At 37.6% G+C, this 16,488-nt stretch overlaps 1 protein-coding gene and 1 pseudogene across 1 annotated transcript; both read right to left on the bottom strand.

Annotated features, from left to right (window-relative positions):
* Positions 1 to 317: 317 nt before the first annotated feature.
* Positions 318 to 2,626, bottom strand: LOC118054105 (malate dehydrogenase, mitochondrial-like; annotated as a pseudogene).
* Positions 2,627 to 10,108: 7,482 nt separating this feature from the next.
* LOC118054104 (pyruvate decarboxylase 1) lies at positions 10,109 to 15,995 on the bottom strand. The gene is made up of 7 exons (XM_035065548.2): positions 15,247 to 15,995; positions 14,139 to 14,302; positions 12,075 to 12,636; positions 11,653 to 11,741; positions 11,444 to 11,561; positions 10,935 to 11,123; positions 10,109 to 10,555 (listed from the first exon to the last, which is right to left on the bottom strand). The coding sequence occupies exons 1-7, from the start codon at positions 15,700 to 15,702 to the stop codon at positions 10,361 to 10,363; spliced, it is 1,773 nt and encodes a 590-aa protein (XP_034921439.1). The 5' UTR covers positions 15,703 to 15,995; the 3' UTR covers positions 10,109 to 10,360.
* Between the last annotated feature and the right edge of the window lie 493 nt (positions 15,996 to 16,488).

Raw genomic sequence — 16,488 nt, 5'->3', positions numbered from 1 at the left:
TTTATGTTTTCATATTATTTTGATGTACTGATGTCAAAAATATTTTTTTTTAAAATATATATTTTTAATATGTTTTAAAATAAAAAATATTTTAAAAAAACAACCATTACAACACTTTATAAACATCATTTAAATTGTTTGTCAAGGCATGCACAACCCACTGGAGTATATGGATAACCTGGAAAATAGCTTAAAACCTTTATCTAATTAAAATATACTAAAAAATCAATAAGATATATTTATAAATAAAAATTAATTTCTAAGCATAGCATGGAAAGATAACCTCCACGAATCACAAATGTTTGAACAGCAAGGACGATGCCAATACTTACCAAGCTACAGACACCTTTATTGGATATCTTTATAATTTAGGTTTGTCTTGCAATTATATTAGCTGATATGCTCGGAAAACAGTGACTATACTGTTCCAAAATATGATTCCAAAAGCTTGCATAACCTGTCCAATTAATTTTGGTTGGCAAACTCAACTCCCTTCTCTATAGAAGCTTTAAGCTCCGGCTTGAGGCTTTCAAGACCCTGTTGTTCATAGTCTGAAAGAGGACCCAATCCAAAGACTTCCTCCAAGCCATTCTTTCCTAGCCTTACCTGCAGCTTGTGATGTGAAGCTGGTGCCTAGCTTCTGACCATTGACTCACCTTAGAGGCAAAGAAAGGCAAATCAGTGATGCTTGATTGCACAAAGGAGCATTCAACAATATCTGGAACTCCATTGAGCCCCTTTAAGCAAGCATCTGCAAAGACAGCTCCAGCGTAGCTACAACAGGAGTCAAAAGTTGTTTATTAGAGTAGCCATTTAGTAAATGATAGCAAAAAAATTTCTGTTTTTTTATCTGACAAGATTGATAGAGGTATCAGGACATTACGCCATGGAAAGTGTTGCTGATCCCTTTCCAGCCTTCGCTTCCACAACCTCAGTTCCTCCTTCCTGTGTTCGCTTTGTGAGAGCCCTTACGTCATCATCTTATAAATTACTGGATTTGGGAGCGGCCTGTTGGCATAATTCAACACCCCAAAGATTCAAGCTTGTAACATTAGTAGTATCTCAGAGATTTTATTTTTATAAAGCACTTGAAATGGAAACAGAAGAAGGATGCGGGATAGACCTGAGAGAAAAGAGGGAGGATGGTTATGCCAGCATGCCCACCAACTACGGGCACATTAACCTCTGCAACAGGAACACGTAATAGAAAACCCAGGCATGCATTTCCTTAAAAGGTGTACAGAAACATGAAAGCAACCTAAAGCAAGAAAATAGATATATACCAGCCACGGGAACCTTAACCTTCCCAGCATAGAAAGTTTTAGCTCTGACTACATCAAGCGTTGTCACACCAAACAGCTTCCTCTCGTCAAATGTCCCTGCATTCTTGAAAACTTCAGCAGCTATCGGGATAGTAGAATTCACTGGATTGCTTATCATATTAACCAGAGCCTAATCCAATCAATGAAATCAAAATTATCAACAATCAACATATCCAGGAAGGCAGAGGAAATAAGAGAACGAATTCTCATTTCTTGAACATTTATATCCCGGAATAAAAGCTCACATTAGGACAGTATTTTGCGATGGCTGTGCGTAAAGATTTGACAATTACGGCATTGATTTTGAAGAGATCATCACGAGTCATTCCGGGTTTTCTTGGAACACCTGCTGGAATAATGACAATATCTGATCCGTCTAATGCTTCCCCTAGTTGTTCTTCCCCAGCATACCCCGCAACCTGACAAGACAACAACAAGCCACCCCGCAAGCCAAAAGCAAAAATGAAAGGAAGGCAAAAGAAAATAAACCATTGAGCAATGTAACTGAGTTGATTCACTTCACAGATGTTTTCTATGTTGCTCGGACTCGGGATACATATCCGACATAGGTGCGTGTCCGACATGCATACTTATTTTGGACTCGGCTATTCTCTTAAGAACCTCTTTCATTTTTTCATTTATTTTGATTGTTTTCCATTCCTATGTCCAAGTGTCTAGTGTGGGACACGGCTACTGTAAGGCAAAATGAAGGGTCGAAGCAACATAGGATTTTTTAATTTCCAAAGAAACAAAAGAAATGACAAATAAAAATGGAAGGAAACCTTGAATCTAATAATTTGCATTTGTTTTCCCTGGTTGTACAACATGAAGACTTCAAACAGACCCATTAGTTGATTTTGGCCATTAAACTCGATGACATATAAGCATATAGCTAGCAAGAGTTATGGACCTGAGCACGAGAATTGATGTGGCTAACATCAGCAGCAACTCCAGGAGTGTTGGCTATGTCATAGAGGGACAACGGCTGCCCTATGCCACATGCTGCACCAAGTATTGCCACTTTGCGTTCTGGGCTAGACTCTGGTGATGAGTATGATCGGCCAACAAGGTGCCTGGATGTTCATGGCCTTAATGCTGCCCGAGAAGATCTTAACACTGCAGCCTTCATTTTGCAAAAAGAGAAGGAATGGAACAGGAAGACAGTGGTAGAAGAGAAGACTAGTTCACAGTTAGGAATCTCTAAAAGCAAAAGTTTTTAAATTTGTGGTTTTGGTTGGAGAGGTCGCTGCTACTCTGTATGCTTTAGAGCATGAGCTTGAGCTTGAGCACTTCAGTGAGGAATCTCTATCCATTTTATTAGAGATAAAAAAAAAATACAATACAAATATATGAAGACGAAGGATTATATCAGATGAAAGCTACTCTTCCATATTGTTAGTTGATTGAATAGTTCAAATACAAATCTAAATGTATCTATGAGTTGTACAGGATAGGAACCTATCTTATGTTATCTCTATACCAGACATGTGCGTGTATTATATAACACTTGAAAGTGAATGGAATAGTGTGTTTGAGCTTTTCCTCCTTCTCTGTGAAACTTCTATCATGGTATTAGAGCTCCCTTTTATTCATTGAATAATTCTTCAGGTTATTTCCTTCTCTGTTTACAATGACTACTCAAACCAATTCAACAAACAATCCAAATCTGTCCAATCCAACCACGCCAACAAATTCAACCATTGTCCACAATAATGAATTTCAACTCATCACCATAAACACTTTTGCTCAAGCCCCAATTAAACTCACCTCCAACAACTATATCTCTTGGAAACTTCAGTTCCAAACTCTTTTTATTGGATATGATCTTCTTGGCTATATTGACGAATCTAAACTCTGTCCACCTGCTACTATATTGACAGACCATTCAATCATACCAAATCTTGCTTGCCACATATGGATTCGTCAAGATCAGCTTATTCTCAATGCTCTCATTAGGTCACTTTCACCTACACTCATTCCATTTGTTGCAAGATCCACAACATCACAGGAAGCATGGACCATTTTAGCTAACACCTATCCCAAACCATCACGAGGACGTATTAAACAAGTCAAGGCTCTTTTCAAAAAGTCCACTAAAGGTAATTTAAATATTATTGACTTTCTTCAATTAGTTAAAGCCCATGCAGATGAGCTTGCAATACTTGGTGCACCAATAGATGAGGAAGATCTTACTAAAAATATTATTGATGAGCTAGAAGATGATTATAAAGAATTGGTCCTTGCTATTCAAGCTCGTGATAACTCGATCTCATTTGATGAGCTTCATGAGAAACTGTTAACATTTGAAGCTTCTTTACAAGGGATAACAAAGAAATCCACTCACTTTCCAGTGACTATGAATCCAACACATAGAACCAGCACAAACTAGCGACATCAAAACACCATTGCTCATTGGCGTTCCAATTCTCATGGACAAACAGATTGGCACTCGTCATTCACTTCCCATCCACGTCCCCGTAATAGTTATCCATCATTATGTCCATACTTGAGCTATTGTCAGATATGCAACACTCAAGGACACACAACCAAGAGATGTCCATCATTCCAAGTGATTCCTATTCAATCATCCAACAAAGCCTCTGCACCACATTCTAGTACTTCATCAACCCCTTGGTAGCCTCGGGCTCACTTTGCTGCTAATGTTGCCTCCCCCAATTCCACTTGGTTGCTTGATAGTGGTGCCTCTCATCATGTCACAGCAGACCTAAATAATTTATCTCTCCATGCTCCTTACACTGGATCTGATGATGTCATGATTGGAGATGGAACGGGACTCTCCATCACTCACACTGGTTCAACTTCTCTTCTCACTAATAACTCTGCATTCCAACTAAATGATGTCCTCTGTGTATCTGATATCAAAACAAACTTAATCTCCATTTATCAGTTTTGTGTCACCAATAATGTCTTTGTTGAGTTCTTACCAATGTGTTTTCAGGTGAAGGATCTTCACACGGGGGCACCTCTTGTGCAAGGCATCACTAAGGATGGTGTGTATGAGTGGCCGACTATCAAGTCCTCCTCCTCCCCTCCAATTATCATCTTCTCAAGTACCAAAACCACTTCCTCCAATTGGCATCATAGATTAGGCCATCCTGCCTTTCCTATATTAAAGCATGTTCTTTCTGAATTTCATTTAAACGTATCATCTCCTTTGTCAAAAGAATTAGTATGTAATGCATGCTACTGCAATAAGAGTCATAAACTTCCTTTCTCAACCTCCTCCTTACAATCCTCACATCCTCTTGAAATTATATTTTATGATGTATGGACTTCTCCCATTCACTCACATGATGGATTCAAATATTACATCATTTTTGTCGATCATTTTATAAAATATATCTGGTTTTATCCATTACAAAAAAAATCTGATGTTAAGGATGTTTTTATACGTTTTAAAGCCATTGTGGAAAATCATTTCAAAACAAAGATTATCACACTATATTCAGATAATGGGGGAGAATATGTGGGTCTTCAAAATCTTCTAGCAATAAATGGCATCTCTCATCTCACCACCCCTCCACATACACCTGAACACAATGGTTATTCTGAAAGAAGACATCGTCATATAGTTAAGACGGGACTCACACTACTTTCTCATGTCTCTCTCCCATTAATCTTTTGGTCTCAAGCATTTACAACAACAATATATTTAATTAACAGATTGCCCACCAACTCTCTTGGTCTTTCCTCACCGTATTAATCAATTTTTGGTACTGCTCCCAATTACTCCAAACTAAAGATTTTCGGGTGTCTATGTTATCCCGGCTTCGACCATATTCCTCTCATAAACTTGATCCTCGCTCTAAACCATGCATTTTTCTTGGATATTCATCATATCAACATGCTTACTTGTGTTTTGACCCAACCTCCACAATAATATTCATATCTCGTCATGTTAAATTTGTCGAATCTGTCTTCCCTCACAAGTCACTACATCATCAGTTACCACGTTCTGACTCCACTACTATTGCTTCCTGGATCCCTCCAATTCTTCATGTTTAAGTTCCTTAACCTACTCTATCGGTGCATCATACCCCATCTGCTGAGTGCGCACAAGAGCTTCCACTGTGTGTTGCTTCCTCATCATCTTCCACCTCACCTGGTTTACAACCAATCTCTCCACCTCTGCCAACCCCACCACTAAACAACCCAACATCTATACACCAAACTTTCCAGCCTACTATACCCCATCGCATGACTACTCGCTCTCAAAACAACATCCACAAACCACAGAGAAAGCTTAACCTTCACACCCAATTTACCCCCACCTCAATCACTGAACCTACAACTGTGACCCAAACTCTAAAAAATCCTCATTGGCGTAAGGCCATGTTCGAAGAGTATGATGCCTTAGTCAGCAATGGGACATGGGAACTTGTTCCACCCGCTTCTGCCTCTAACATTGTTGGTTGTAAATGGATTTTTCATATTAAACGACATTCTAATGGCTCCATTGACAGGTTTAAAGCTCAACTCATAGCCAAAGGATTCCATCAAAGACCTGGGGTTGACAACCATGAAACATACAGTCCAGTCATTAAACCTGTCACCGTGAAACTTGTCCTTAGCATTGCTGTCAGTCATGGGTGGTCTCTTCACCACCTCGATGTCAATAATGCTTTTTTACAAGGTTATCTATCGGAAGATGTTTATATGTCCCAGCGTCCGGGTTTCATTGATTCTGATCATCCAACATTCATCTGCAAGCTTGGTAAAGCCATCTATGGCCTTAAACAGGCATCAAGGGTGTGGTACCATAAGCTGCGCCAATTCCTTATAGCTACTAGGTTTCAGAATTCCCATTCAGATAATTCACTCTTTTTCCTCAGCACTGGTACCACCAGTCTTTACCTTTTAATTTACGTGGATGATATCATTCTCACTGAAAATCAACCTGCTCTTATTGATCAGTTCATTACTCGGCTTGCTCAACAATTTTCTCTTAAAGATCTCGGGTCTCTCATATATTTTCTTGGCATTGAAGTGGTTCCTCATACACACATGGTATTCTACTCTCTCAGCGCCGGTATATTCAGGATCTTCTTGCTCGCACCAATATGACAGGTGCTAAACCTATTTCCACCCCACTGCCTACCAATTCTCTTATTAGTTTACACTCTAGAACAACTCTCTCTGATCCTACAAAATACCGCACAATCATTGGAAGTCTACAATACTTGTCCATGACACGTCCTGACATCATTTACGTCGTCAACAAGTTATCACATTATATGCATCAACCATCAACTAAGCATTGGGCTCTTGTCAAGTGCATCTTGCGCTATTTGTGTGGAACATTAGATGAAGGGATTATCATTTATTGTAATTCTTCAATCTCTCTTCATGCCTTCTGTCGCACGTCACCTCGCGCGGCATCACTGTCAATTTTTCTGTTATGTTTGCTTGATTTGGTTCTTGAGAGTCGCCACCTGGTATTTGATTGATGGTTACTAGTAAACCCGAAAGTATTGGTCGTTGTCAAAGATTCGGGGGTAAGGGACTAATTGTGGCTAGGAAAGGTATCAGCACCCCTAACACACCCTACTTGAAGTAAGTATTAATCAAATTCTAAGGCTTTAATAAATCAGTTATTAAATCCCAGAATATATGTAGAAACTTGTTCTTATATTTTCATGGAAAATACAACTTAATTTTATTTGTTCTTTAAGATATTTAACCATATTCAAATTGAACCCTTAATTTTTTGTCTTTTTAATTTTTATAATTCAATAACAAAAAAAAAAATACAAACATACACTTACACATCACTTTTTACTATGTTTTTCTGTCACAATGTTTACAACATAACATAAACTAAAAAACATTTAATAGAAATTTAAATACATATTCAAACATGTAAAAATTACAAAAAGGTCCCTAAAAAGTCCAGGAATTGCAGAGGAGGCCCTCAGGAACTGTGGAAGCAGTGCGGCGTGTCTGGTCCACACGCCGTCGCGAAAAGACTAGCAACAGGGGAGATCCAAAACGGCTTCCTCCCCTTTTCACTTTCCTCGTCAGTGGCAACAACATCGTTACTTGCAAAACAACCAAAAACGCAGCAAGCAAGTCTGTTGGAGCTTTTCTTTCATTGTTTTCAGTCCGACTTCTCTTCCTTCAGATTTTCCAAATCTGGAGCCGGGCGTTGCACGCGCCGCCCACAGACCAGGCGTGTGGATGGCTGGATCGGCAACTTCCCTCCTCCCATTTCATTTCTGAAATGGCGATGTTATCCACCGCTGCCATGGTTATGGGAGAGCAAAACCAAGGACCATGGGGATGGCAGCTGTGTTTTCAAAAAATGAGAAGGGGTGGGCTGCGGTTTGGAGTGGAGGCCGGTGTGCAGGGGAGCCGGTCTGTTTGGCTGAGAGTGAGAGGGAGAATAGAAGCTGGTTGTCGTTTGCTGGGTTCAGGGGTTTGTGGTGGTGAGCGGCTGCCTTTTTGGTGGCTGGAAGAAGGGAGAAGGTAGTCTGAAAATGGCAGCGGGGAAGAGGAATCGAGGGAGAGTTTGTGGAAATGGGGGAAAGATTGGCCATCCTCTGGTTTTTTGGCTGGGGGCTAGGGGATAACCGAGAGCAGGTCTCTGGTTTCTTTACCGAAGAGAAAGGGAAGGGCAGTGGCGCGCGGCCTAGCTTTTGGAGAAATAATTTAGGCTTAGGGTTTTTTCTTTTGGCTGCCCTTCCCCTGTAAATTTTCTTCCTCGTGAGTTATTTTTCCCCCTGTAAAATTGTTTCTCTCCCGTGAATAAATTTTTCTCCTCGTGTCAATTTCCTCCCCCCTACTTTTTTCTTCACTGTAGCTTAGTATTTATAGGAAAAATATTGCAAGGTTTTCAAATTAGTCCCTCAACTTTTCCTTTTCTTTTTTTTTTTTTTTTTTGTAAATTTTGATTTTTTTTTTGTATTTTTGAAAGTGGGCAATATCACCGTCAACTCAACAAGGAAAATTAGTGATCATAAAATTTACGTGTTAAAAGTTGAACGCGTTCCAAATACCTTTGAAAATTTAAATTCTTTTGAGATGGCGTTGAAAATGCTAAAAACGATGCAAATATATCAAAAATACATTTTTTTGGGTTTTTCTTTGTTTTTTGCTATTTATTATTTTTCTAAAAATTTATCAAAAAATATGGGTCAAAAATTGGGTAGCAACACCTTCTCTGATGTAGACTGGGTTGGCGACAAAGATGACTACTCCTCAACAAGCGCATATATCGTGTACTTAGGTCGCAATCCTATCTCTTGGAACTTAAAGAAACAAAAGATTATTGCACGTTCTTCAACAAAAGCTGAGTATCGATCTGTTGCAGCTACCGCTGCTGAACTAAAATGGTTATGTTCACTCTTGACAGATATTGGAATTAATTTACATTAGGCTCCTACAATCTATGGCGACAATATTGGAGCTACAACTGTGTTCTAATCCACTGTTCCACTCAAGAATGAAACATGTTGCCATAGACTTTCACTTTATTCGGGATCAAGTCCAAACAGGTTCTCTACGTATGGCTCATGTTTCTTCCAATGATCAACTTGCTGATGCACTTACAAAATCGCTGCCCCACTCCACAATTCAAACTCTCAAAACCAAGATTGTCCTCTCTTGCCGTGGCCTATCTTATTGTTAGTTGATTTGAATAGTTCAAATACAAATCTAGTGTATCTATGAGTTGTACATGATAAGATCTTATCTTATGTTATCTCTATAACAGACGTGTATGTGTATTATATAACACTTGAAAGTGAATGGAACAGTGTGTTTGAGCTTTTCCTCCTTCTCTGTGAAACTTCTATCAGATTATATCCTCTCTACTAACTCTCAGCTCTCATTGCTGCACTTGCGACTGCTGCTATCGGTAGCCCTTTACTTTCTCTCTTGGTCTCTCACATTCTGCACTCTCACTCTCTCTCTTTGCTCTCCAAAATTATGCCTCTTTTATAGACATCAATGGTAAGCTTCTCTAGCATATTTGTCAATATGGAGGGGACAAGAAAGCAATAAAACATGACATTAATTATGCCATAATTTGTGCTTCCACTTTATACCAAGTAGTGATGAGTTGTCCCACTAGTATTTGCCATAATAATAGCAATATCCTAACACAATAACCTCCTCCCCATAAACGGCAACACTGTTTCATCACCAAATATTATAATCTTCTTTGTAAAATGCAGTTGTATCCACCTCATTCATTTGTATTTCCTTCCAACGGCTCTAGAAAAATCAAAACCTTTCTAAATAGAACCAATTAAACTAATAATGTTCTTAGCATTACGAGGCACAAAGAAAGCAGAAAAAGGGTGGAGGAGAGAGATACTATGCCGAAGGACGCACGCTTCTGTCTCATCTCTTATTCTTTCTAAATAGAACCAATTAAACTAATAATGTTCTTAGCATTACGAGGCACAAAGAAAGCAGAAAAAGGGTGGAGGAGAGAGATACTATGCCGAAGGACGCACGCTTCTGTCTCATCTCTTATTTTCTTTCTGTAAGGCATGCATGTTCATATTTTTAACAATGAAGTTATGATGAGCAAGTTGAGCTACCGAACTTTTATGAGAACGTACCTATAAAGTGTCACTTGGAGCTCTCAAAACATCAGGGCACTGAGTGCATCAAGCATATAATCCTTGCGTATCTATCTCCAATGTTGAGGGGGCTGTATCAGAACTTATGGTCTTGAGAAGGATGAGTTAGTAATTAATTGATGGAACAGAATCTGGAGAGGTTCTATAAGCTCTGTAAATAGAAGCTAATCATAAAACTGAATTCAACTCCATGCTGCACTTTGCCATACATATATAAACAACCTCATCGACAAGAAAACTAAATTATCTCACATCACATATCCAACTCCTTTCTATAATTGATAGAGTGCTATAGAGTTTAAACTTCATTATGGATGGTTTAGAATTGGAAGCTGAAAGCAGTGACAATTTCATACAAAGAAAGGAATCCCATCTTTCCTCTTATTTCTAGTTATAATGTAGAAAGTGATGTCTAGGCTCGCAGAAATGCTATAGCATTAGCTCAATTACTGGGGGTTTGGACTTTGGAGGTCTGCTGGTTGCGGCTGAAACTCGAGGTGCCCACTCCAGCAGCTCTTTGTTAGTGTCATCCTTGTGCACGAAAATCTCTATGAAACAGAGAGAATCCTTTTGTTCTCCTGTTGCTGTCGCTATTGCTGCTGTCAATTCATCCTCCGTGCGCACCTGTATTTCACAGCATAATCCATCAGCTTATCTTGACGAAATCAATCTCAGTCATTACTTGCGAATTAGCTTCATAAATTTGTCTTTTAGTTTGTTGAATGTATATATTGCCACCCTGTTCTATGAGGTTTGCAATTCAAAGAAGTTTATGGTATGGGATCACTTGTTCTTTCATGTGGTTAGAGAGCTATAACTCAAAGAGTCGATAGAAATTACTCTATGCTGCAGTTGAGAAACGATGGGACTATGCGAACAGCCGAAGGGAAAATTTTGCTAAATGCACATTAAAAATAAGTGGAAGGGGAACAGTCTGAATTTGGAGCAGAAGTAGAAACGATTTGAGGGGAAAAACGAATATCTCAAATCTATTTATGCTAACCTTTGCTGTCCAGCATTTTCCTTCGCCATTGTGGATGGCATTAACAAGGCCAGTGTAGTCCCAGTTCTTGATCACATTGTAAGGACCATCATGTATCTGTACTTCAATCGTATAACCTCCATTGTTGATGAGAAATATGATAGTCCTTTGCCCACATCGGATCATAGTTGAAATATCCTGAGCTGTTACCTGAATAAGGAGAAAACTGTTAACCACATGGTAAATTAGCATAGAGAAGTTATAATCATGACCAGACCACAATCAGGATTTGAAACATTTTCTTTAGGTATTGCTATGGGTTATAGCAATAAATAACAAACTGCAACCTATTTCAATTTCTTTTACTGGTTTACAAGTGACAGAAGTTTTGGCACTCAAATAGAGTAGATTTTCTTTTTTCTTTTCTTTTTTTCCCTTTTGTGTATATTTCCTTAACGCCACATGATGGTGAAGAGTTTCCAATCATTGCAGATGAGATACTGAAGTGTATTTCAAATGGCATCACTCACCTGGAAACTCCCATCACCTATACAGGCAATCACACGCTTATCTCTAGCTGCCTGAGCATAACCAAGAGTTGCACCAACTGACCAGCCAATCGATCCATACAGCATCTGAGACTCATACCTGCAAAAAATTGTTAATGAACAGTTACCAACCTGTTTAAACTTAAATCATAGAGGAGCTTAAATTGCTCTTATTAAAGACTCCAACTTACCCACAGTTCTCAGGGAGGCAGAGTTTCTGACAGTTAAACCATGAGTCTCCGGCTTCAGCAATTACAGCAGAATCCCCCCCTAACATGTTCTGTTGAATGTTCAATTTTGTTACAACAATCGGAAGCAAACAATAATTAAGTAGGAATAAACAAGAATGTCAATCCTAAGTATTTACTGTTCAGAATCTTCAATCAAAACTCATTTAAGAGACCTAGCAATCCATGACAGTGGATGCGCAAACGACCTTTACAAGCATTTCCCCCCCCCCCCCCCTTCTTACATGAAAAGGGCATAAAGGAAAGAAGCCAAGACAAACATGCAAGGTATACATTTAGACCTTTAATATTCACAAGAAGCATATCTGTTAATAAACAAAGGAATTGTTTATGCCTCTGACATAATCATTCTGTTTTAGCCTTACCTGAATGTGCTTGAAGAGTACATTGACCCTAAGAGGCTCATCTTTCTCACGCATCAAAGGCATGCCAGGAGGGACAAAGATGCGTCTGTAATTTTCCAAAGCTGTGCTGTTTTTCTTCAGTTTTTTGGCCAAAGCACTTAAGAAGTCAGCCATAAAAACCCATCCAAGCGAAAGGCCATTGCCAATAGTCACACGATTAGGCTGCACTATGATTGATTTCTCCTTCTTGATCAGCAAAGAATATCCAACAGAGCTATAATCATTGAAGATGGGACCAACAAAAACATAGGCGTCAGCAGACTCTACTATCTCCGCACAGAAGCTGGTGCTGGCAGCACCCCAATATGTCCCGATGAAGTGAGGGTGGTGCTCTGGCACTAGCCCTTTCCCAGAAGGCATGACAGCTATGGGATATCCACTGGCATCTGCTAATTCTATAAAGGCCTTCTGCGCCTTTGCTACTCGTAGCTTGGGTCCTCCAATAATGACAGCCTTCACAGCTTTATTCAGAAATTCAGCAGTTGCTTCAACAGCTGCTTCTAATCCTAAATAGTTGCTAACCCTGTATGAAAAGCAAAGTATAGCTGCTTCAGTGTGTTTGTTATTGCGGTAGCTGTTGTAGTTGTGGTTTGAAAAAATAGGTGTTTGGTTAAAACTGTGGTTGAAATTAAGGTTAAAATAAAAAGTAGTTTAATGTGTTTGGTTAAGAATGTTTTTGAAATTGAGGTTATAAAATAATTTAAAATAATATATATTAATATTGATGGTTTTAAATTTAAATATTGTAGAATTAATTACTTCTATTACATCATGAAATAAAAAATATTTTATATAAAATATTTTTTATTATTCCATTAAACTATTTATAATTCCATTACATATAAAATTCATCTGATAAGAAGTACAGTTTTCATAATTTTTTGAGCGTAGATAAAATATTATTAGGTATAAAATTAACATTACAATACGAGTGAATTTAATTCACTCTATCCTAGTTTTTCAAGAAAAAAAATGTTATTCACATCACATTACGAGTGAATTTAATTCACTCTAAACTAGTGTTTTTCTTAATAAAAAAAACTGCTAAAAAAATTAACACCCTTAAAAAAAAAAAATACACGTAAACAGTGCAATTCACTCCAAGTGAACAGTGCCTAATTCACATGGATACTGTTCACCTGGAGTGAACAGTACCAGGTGAATTATATTCATCTGCATGCAGACGTGAGAAGCAGCTCTCACGATCTTATGAAACACCGTTTCAAGTAATAATAAACATGAGTCCCACATGAAAAACAATTAAATTTTTTGTTACCAAACTTCATGTTTACGCGGTTAGCTTTAAAAGCAGAAGCTACTGCGTAAACGAACACCCACTCAATATCTCTATAACAAGTATTTCATACAAGTAATGATTTTTAAACTAGTCAAAACACAATCTCTTGAGCTATAATTTATCCTTGTCTATCAATAAAACTGGCCACCAAGCCTAATTACGACAACATACAAAATCTAATAATGTGTCAGTTCTTTCTTTCTTTTTTCCCTTTTCCTAATTTTCTACTTTGAGAGAAGATCATATTTAACACTATTATTAACAACTAACCAAAAACTTTTCCTCTAAAACACATTTTATCTGCTTAACTCTGCTTCAATTCTCTACCCCTAAACAAAATCATTTTGTTAACTTCATTTCACTTTCGTATGTCAGCATATTATAGCAGCGCAGGGTCTTGTTCATGTTCTTGTACAACCTTATTCCTTTCCCTTTTCTTCTAAGAGGAAAAAAAAAACTCTGTTTACTTTTTTCTGCAAGCATTTTATGGACAATTTCTTCTATCTGCTCATGATCGTCAGAGCTATCTATATATTAGTTAATTCCAATCACCATTCTTCACATTGCTTTTAATCTACCATTATCTTACTTACAAATTGAAAAAGTATCAAAAAGTCATAAATATTAAACTTATCATGAGGGATTAAAAGAATGGTCATCAAAAACAAACAAATCATATACTCCCTATTGTAAACAAGGAGACTAGAAAAACGAGAGAAAAGACTTACTTAGGTGCCAGAAAGAATGGCACAGGTTCCCTAGAGAAAGTTGGATGAGGGATTCCAGACAAATTACAGCTTATACTAATATAAGCTGGTTTGCTTTCCTTCAGAGCAGTAGAAATTGCCGTGTCAATCTGCTCATGTGCATCGTCCAAGTTGTTCACCACTGCCTGTCACACGTTACCACCACCATTACCCCATTATGAGATAACACACACAACATATACTGAAGCTCCTTGTGCACAAAAATCATTACATAAAACCATAGTTATCAAAGCCGACCCGGAGTTGACCCGGTCAAGGAATCAGGTCCCGGGTTACACTGATTGACCCGAATAAATCTAGAAAAATTTATAGAAAAATATTTAAATTTTTAATATTTCATATAAAAAAATTAAAAAACAATCAATGTGAATATATGTTGTACATGTTATAAATCATGAAGTCTAAAAGATTATTTCAAAAGGTTTTGTATCTAACATTGAAAAAATATTATGTTAGTATGTTATTTTTTTAAGTTGAAGTATTTAAACCAAAAAGGTTTTTTATTCCACTTTGAAAAAACATAAATTTTTTATTGTGAATATAGAATATATTTACTAAAAAGTTTCAAATTTCACATTGAATTTTTTTTTCTTGTGAATATAGAGTATATATATTAAAGGGCTTTAAATCTCGTATTTAAAAAATAAAACATTCTTCTAATATTTATATAATGAACTTTGAAAATAGTTAATAATTAACTAAGAAAATAATAATAATAATAATAATAATAATAATAATAATAATAATAAACGTCTTTGGCTAAGAGAAAAAACACATTTGGAAAAAAAAATCATGTTTTGCCGGGTCACCTAGGTCCTGGGTCAACCCAATAGGTCAACCGAGTTTTTTTTTATCCCGGTATTTTGCCTTACACAAACCGATTCAGCTACCAGATCGACCTAACAGGCCGGTTTGGATTTAATAACTATTCATAAAACATAAAAAGGATCCATGATTTTCCTCAAATACATTTTGCTAACACAAATCAATGAGTAATATTATGGACGAACAGAATTGCTTCACGTGAAAATAACTTTGCATAAATAGCATTGATTTATTATTAACTTACTTGAACGCAAGTGACCGTCTGAAAGCACCTGAGCTCTTGTCTAAAATCAGGCAACCCAATAGTGTGATGCAGAATCCTGCTCGTTCCATAATCATTGGAATTGGGCCCACCAACAATGCATATAACAGGCAAATTCTCACTATAAGCACCAGCAATCGCATTAAGCACGCTAAGCCCACCTACAGTAAAAGTCACCACACATGCCCCGACACCTTTGGCACGTGCATAACCATCAGCAGCATAGCCAGCGTTCAGCTCGTTACAGCAGCCGATCAAGTTCAGCTCTGGTTCATCTATCAAATGGTCTAAAAGTGTCAAGTTGAAGTCTCCAGGAACAGAGAACACATCACTCACGCCGATCTCTACTAGCCGCCGAGATAAATGATGCCCCAAAGTTGCACTGAAGGTATGGCCAGGAACAGGAGCTGGAGCTAGAGCTGAGCTGGGGTGTGCCATTGAGTCAAGTTGGTTTGCAGATTAATTCCACGATAAAACAAAAGTAATGCAAAAATATGAAGTGAGGGTTTGAAGCTTTAAGAGGGTAACGAAAGAGTTGATAGTGTTTTGAAGGGTTGTGTGTGTGTGATTGTATAGGTTTTGAAAGGTGGGGTTTTAGCGTAAAATGAAGTGCTGGTTCTTCTGGTCTTGGTTTTGAAAGCTACGGGCAAATGGCAAGGCCAAGATGATCAGGAGGAGGAAGCTTGAGAGGAAAGTAAGACATATACTAGCATTTGATCTGGGTTTTAGAATTCGTAATTCTTGTTTTCGCCGCTAGTTTTAGGGGCCGTTTGGTACTGCGGTCCAAACAGCTTTTTGCACAATTTCAATTTTTTTTTTTTTTTTTTGCTAAAATTGAGTTCGGTTTGTACTTTCTGGATCGTTTTGATGTGCTGATATCAAAAATAATTTTTAAAAAATAAAAAAACATTATTGGCATACTTTTCGGCACGAAAAGCTATTTGAAAAGCAACAGCTACCACACTCCCAAACACCCTCTTACTACAAAAAGGACAATAATTGAAAAATAAAAAGAAAAAAATATAAGAGATGGTGATTTATTGACTGGTGTCTCGTCTTTTTCTTAATGCAAAAAGAAATAGAAGTTTTGTATAAATGTATCGCCATGCTATGCAAATGTTGTCTACATAGATACGACATCAAATAAATTTATAGAGCCAAAATCTTTTTTTTTTTTTCATCAAAACTTGCATTTGTAATTCATATAATTTTCTTTTACCCAAA

Source organism: Populus alba, chromosome 4, assembly GCF_005239225.2.
Source record: "Populus alba chromosome 4, ASM523922v2, whole genome shotgun sequence".
In the NCBI taxonomy this organism is placed as follows: Eukaryota; Viridiplantae; Streptophyta; class Magnoliopsida; order Malpighiales; family Salicaceae; genus Populus; species Populus alba.
Note: the sequence above shows the minus strand (reverse complement) of the source record. Positions and strands in the feature narration are given on the sequence as shown.

What these genes read in the sequence shown, in the direction of transcription:
- LOC118054104 (XM_035065548.2), bottom strand. Translation starts at nt 15,702, where the DNA reads ATGGCACACCCCAGCTCAGCTCTAGCTCCAGCTCCTGTTCCTGGCCAT. An exon ending in AGACGGTCACTTGCGTTCAA is followed by an intron (nt 14,303 to 15,246) that starts GTAAGTTAATAA and finishes AACGTGTGACAG; the next exon opens with GCAGTGGTGAACAACTTGGA. An exon ending in TGCCTCCCTGAGAACTGTGG is followed by an intron (nt 11,562 to 11,652) that starts GTAAGTTGGAGT and finishes AATTTTTTGCAG; the next exon opens with GTATGAGTCTCAGATGCTGT.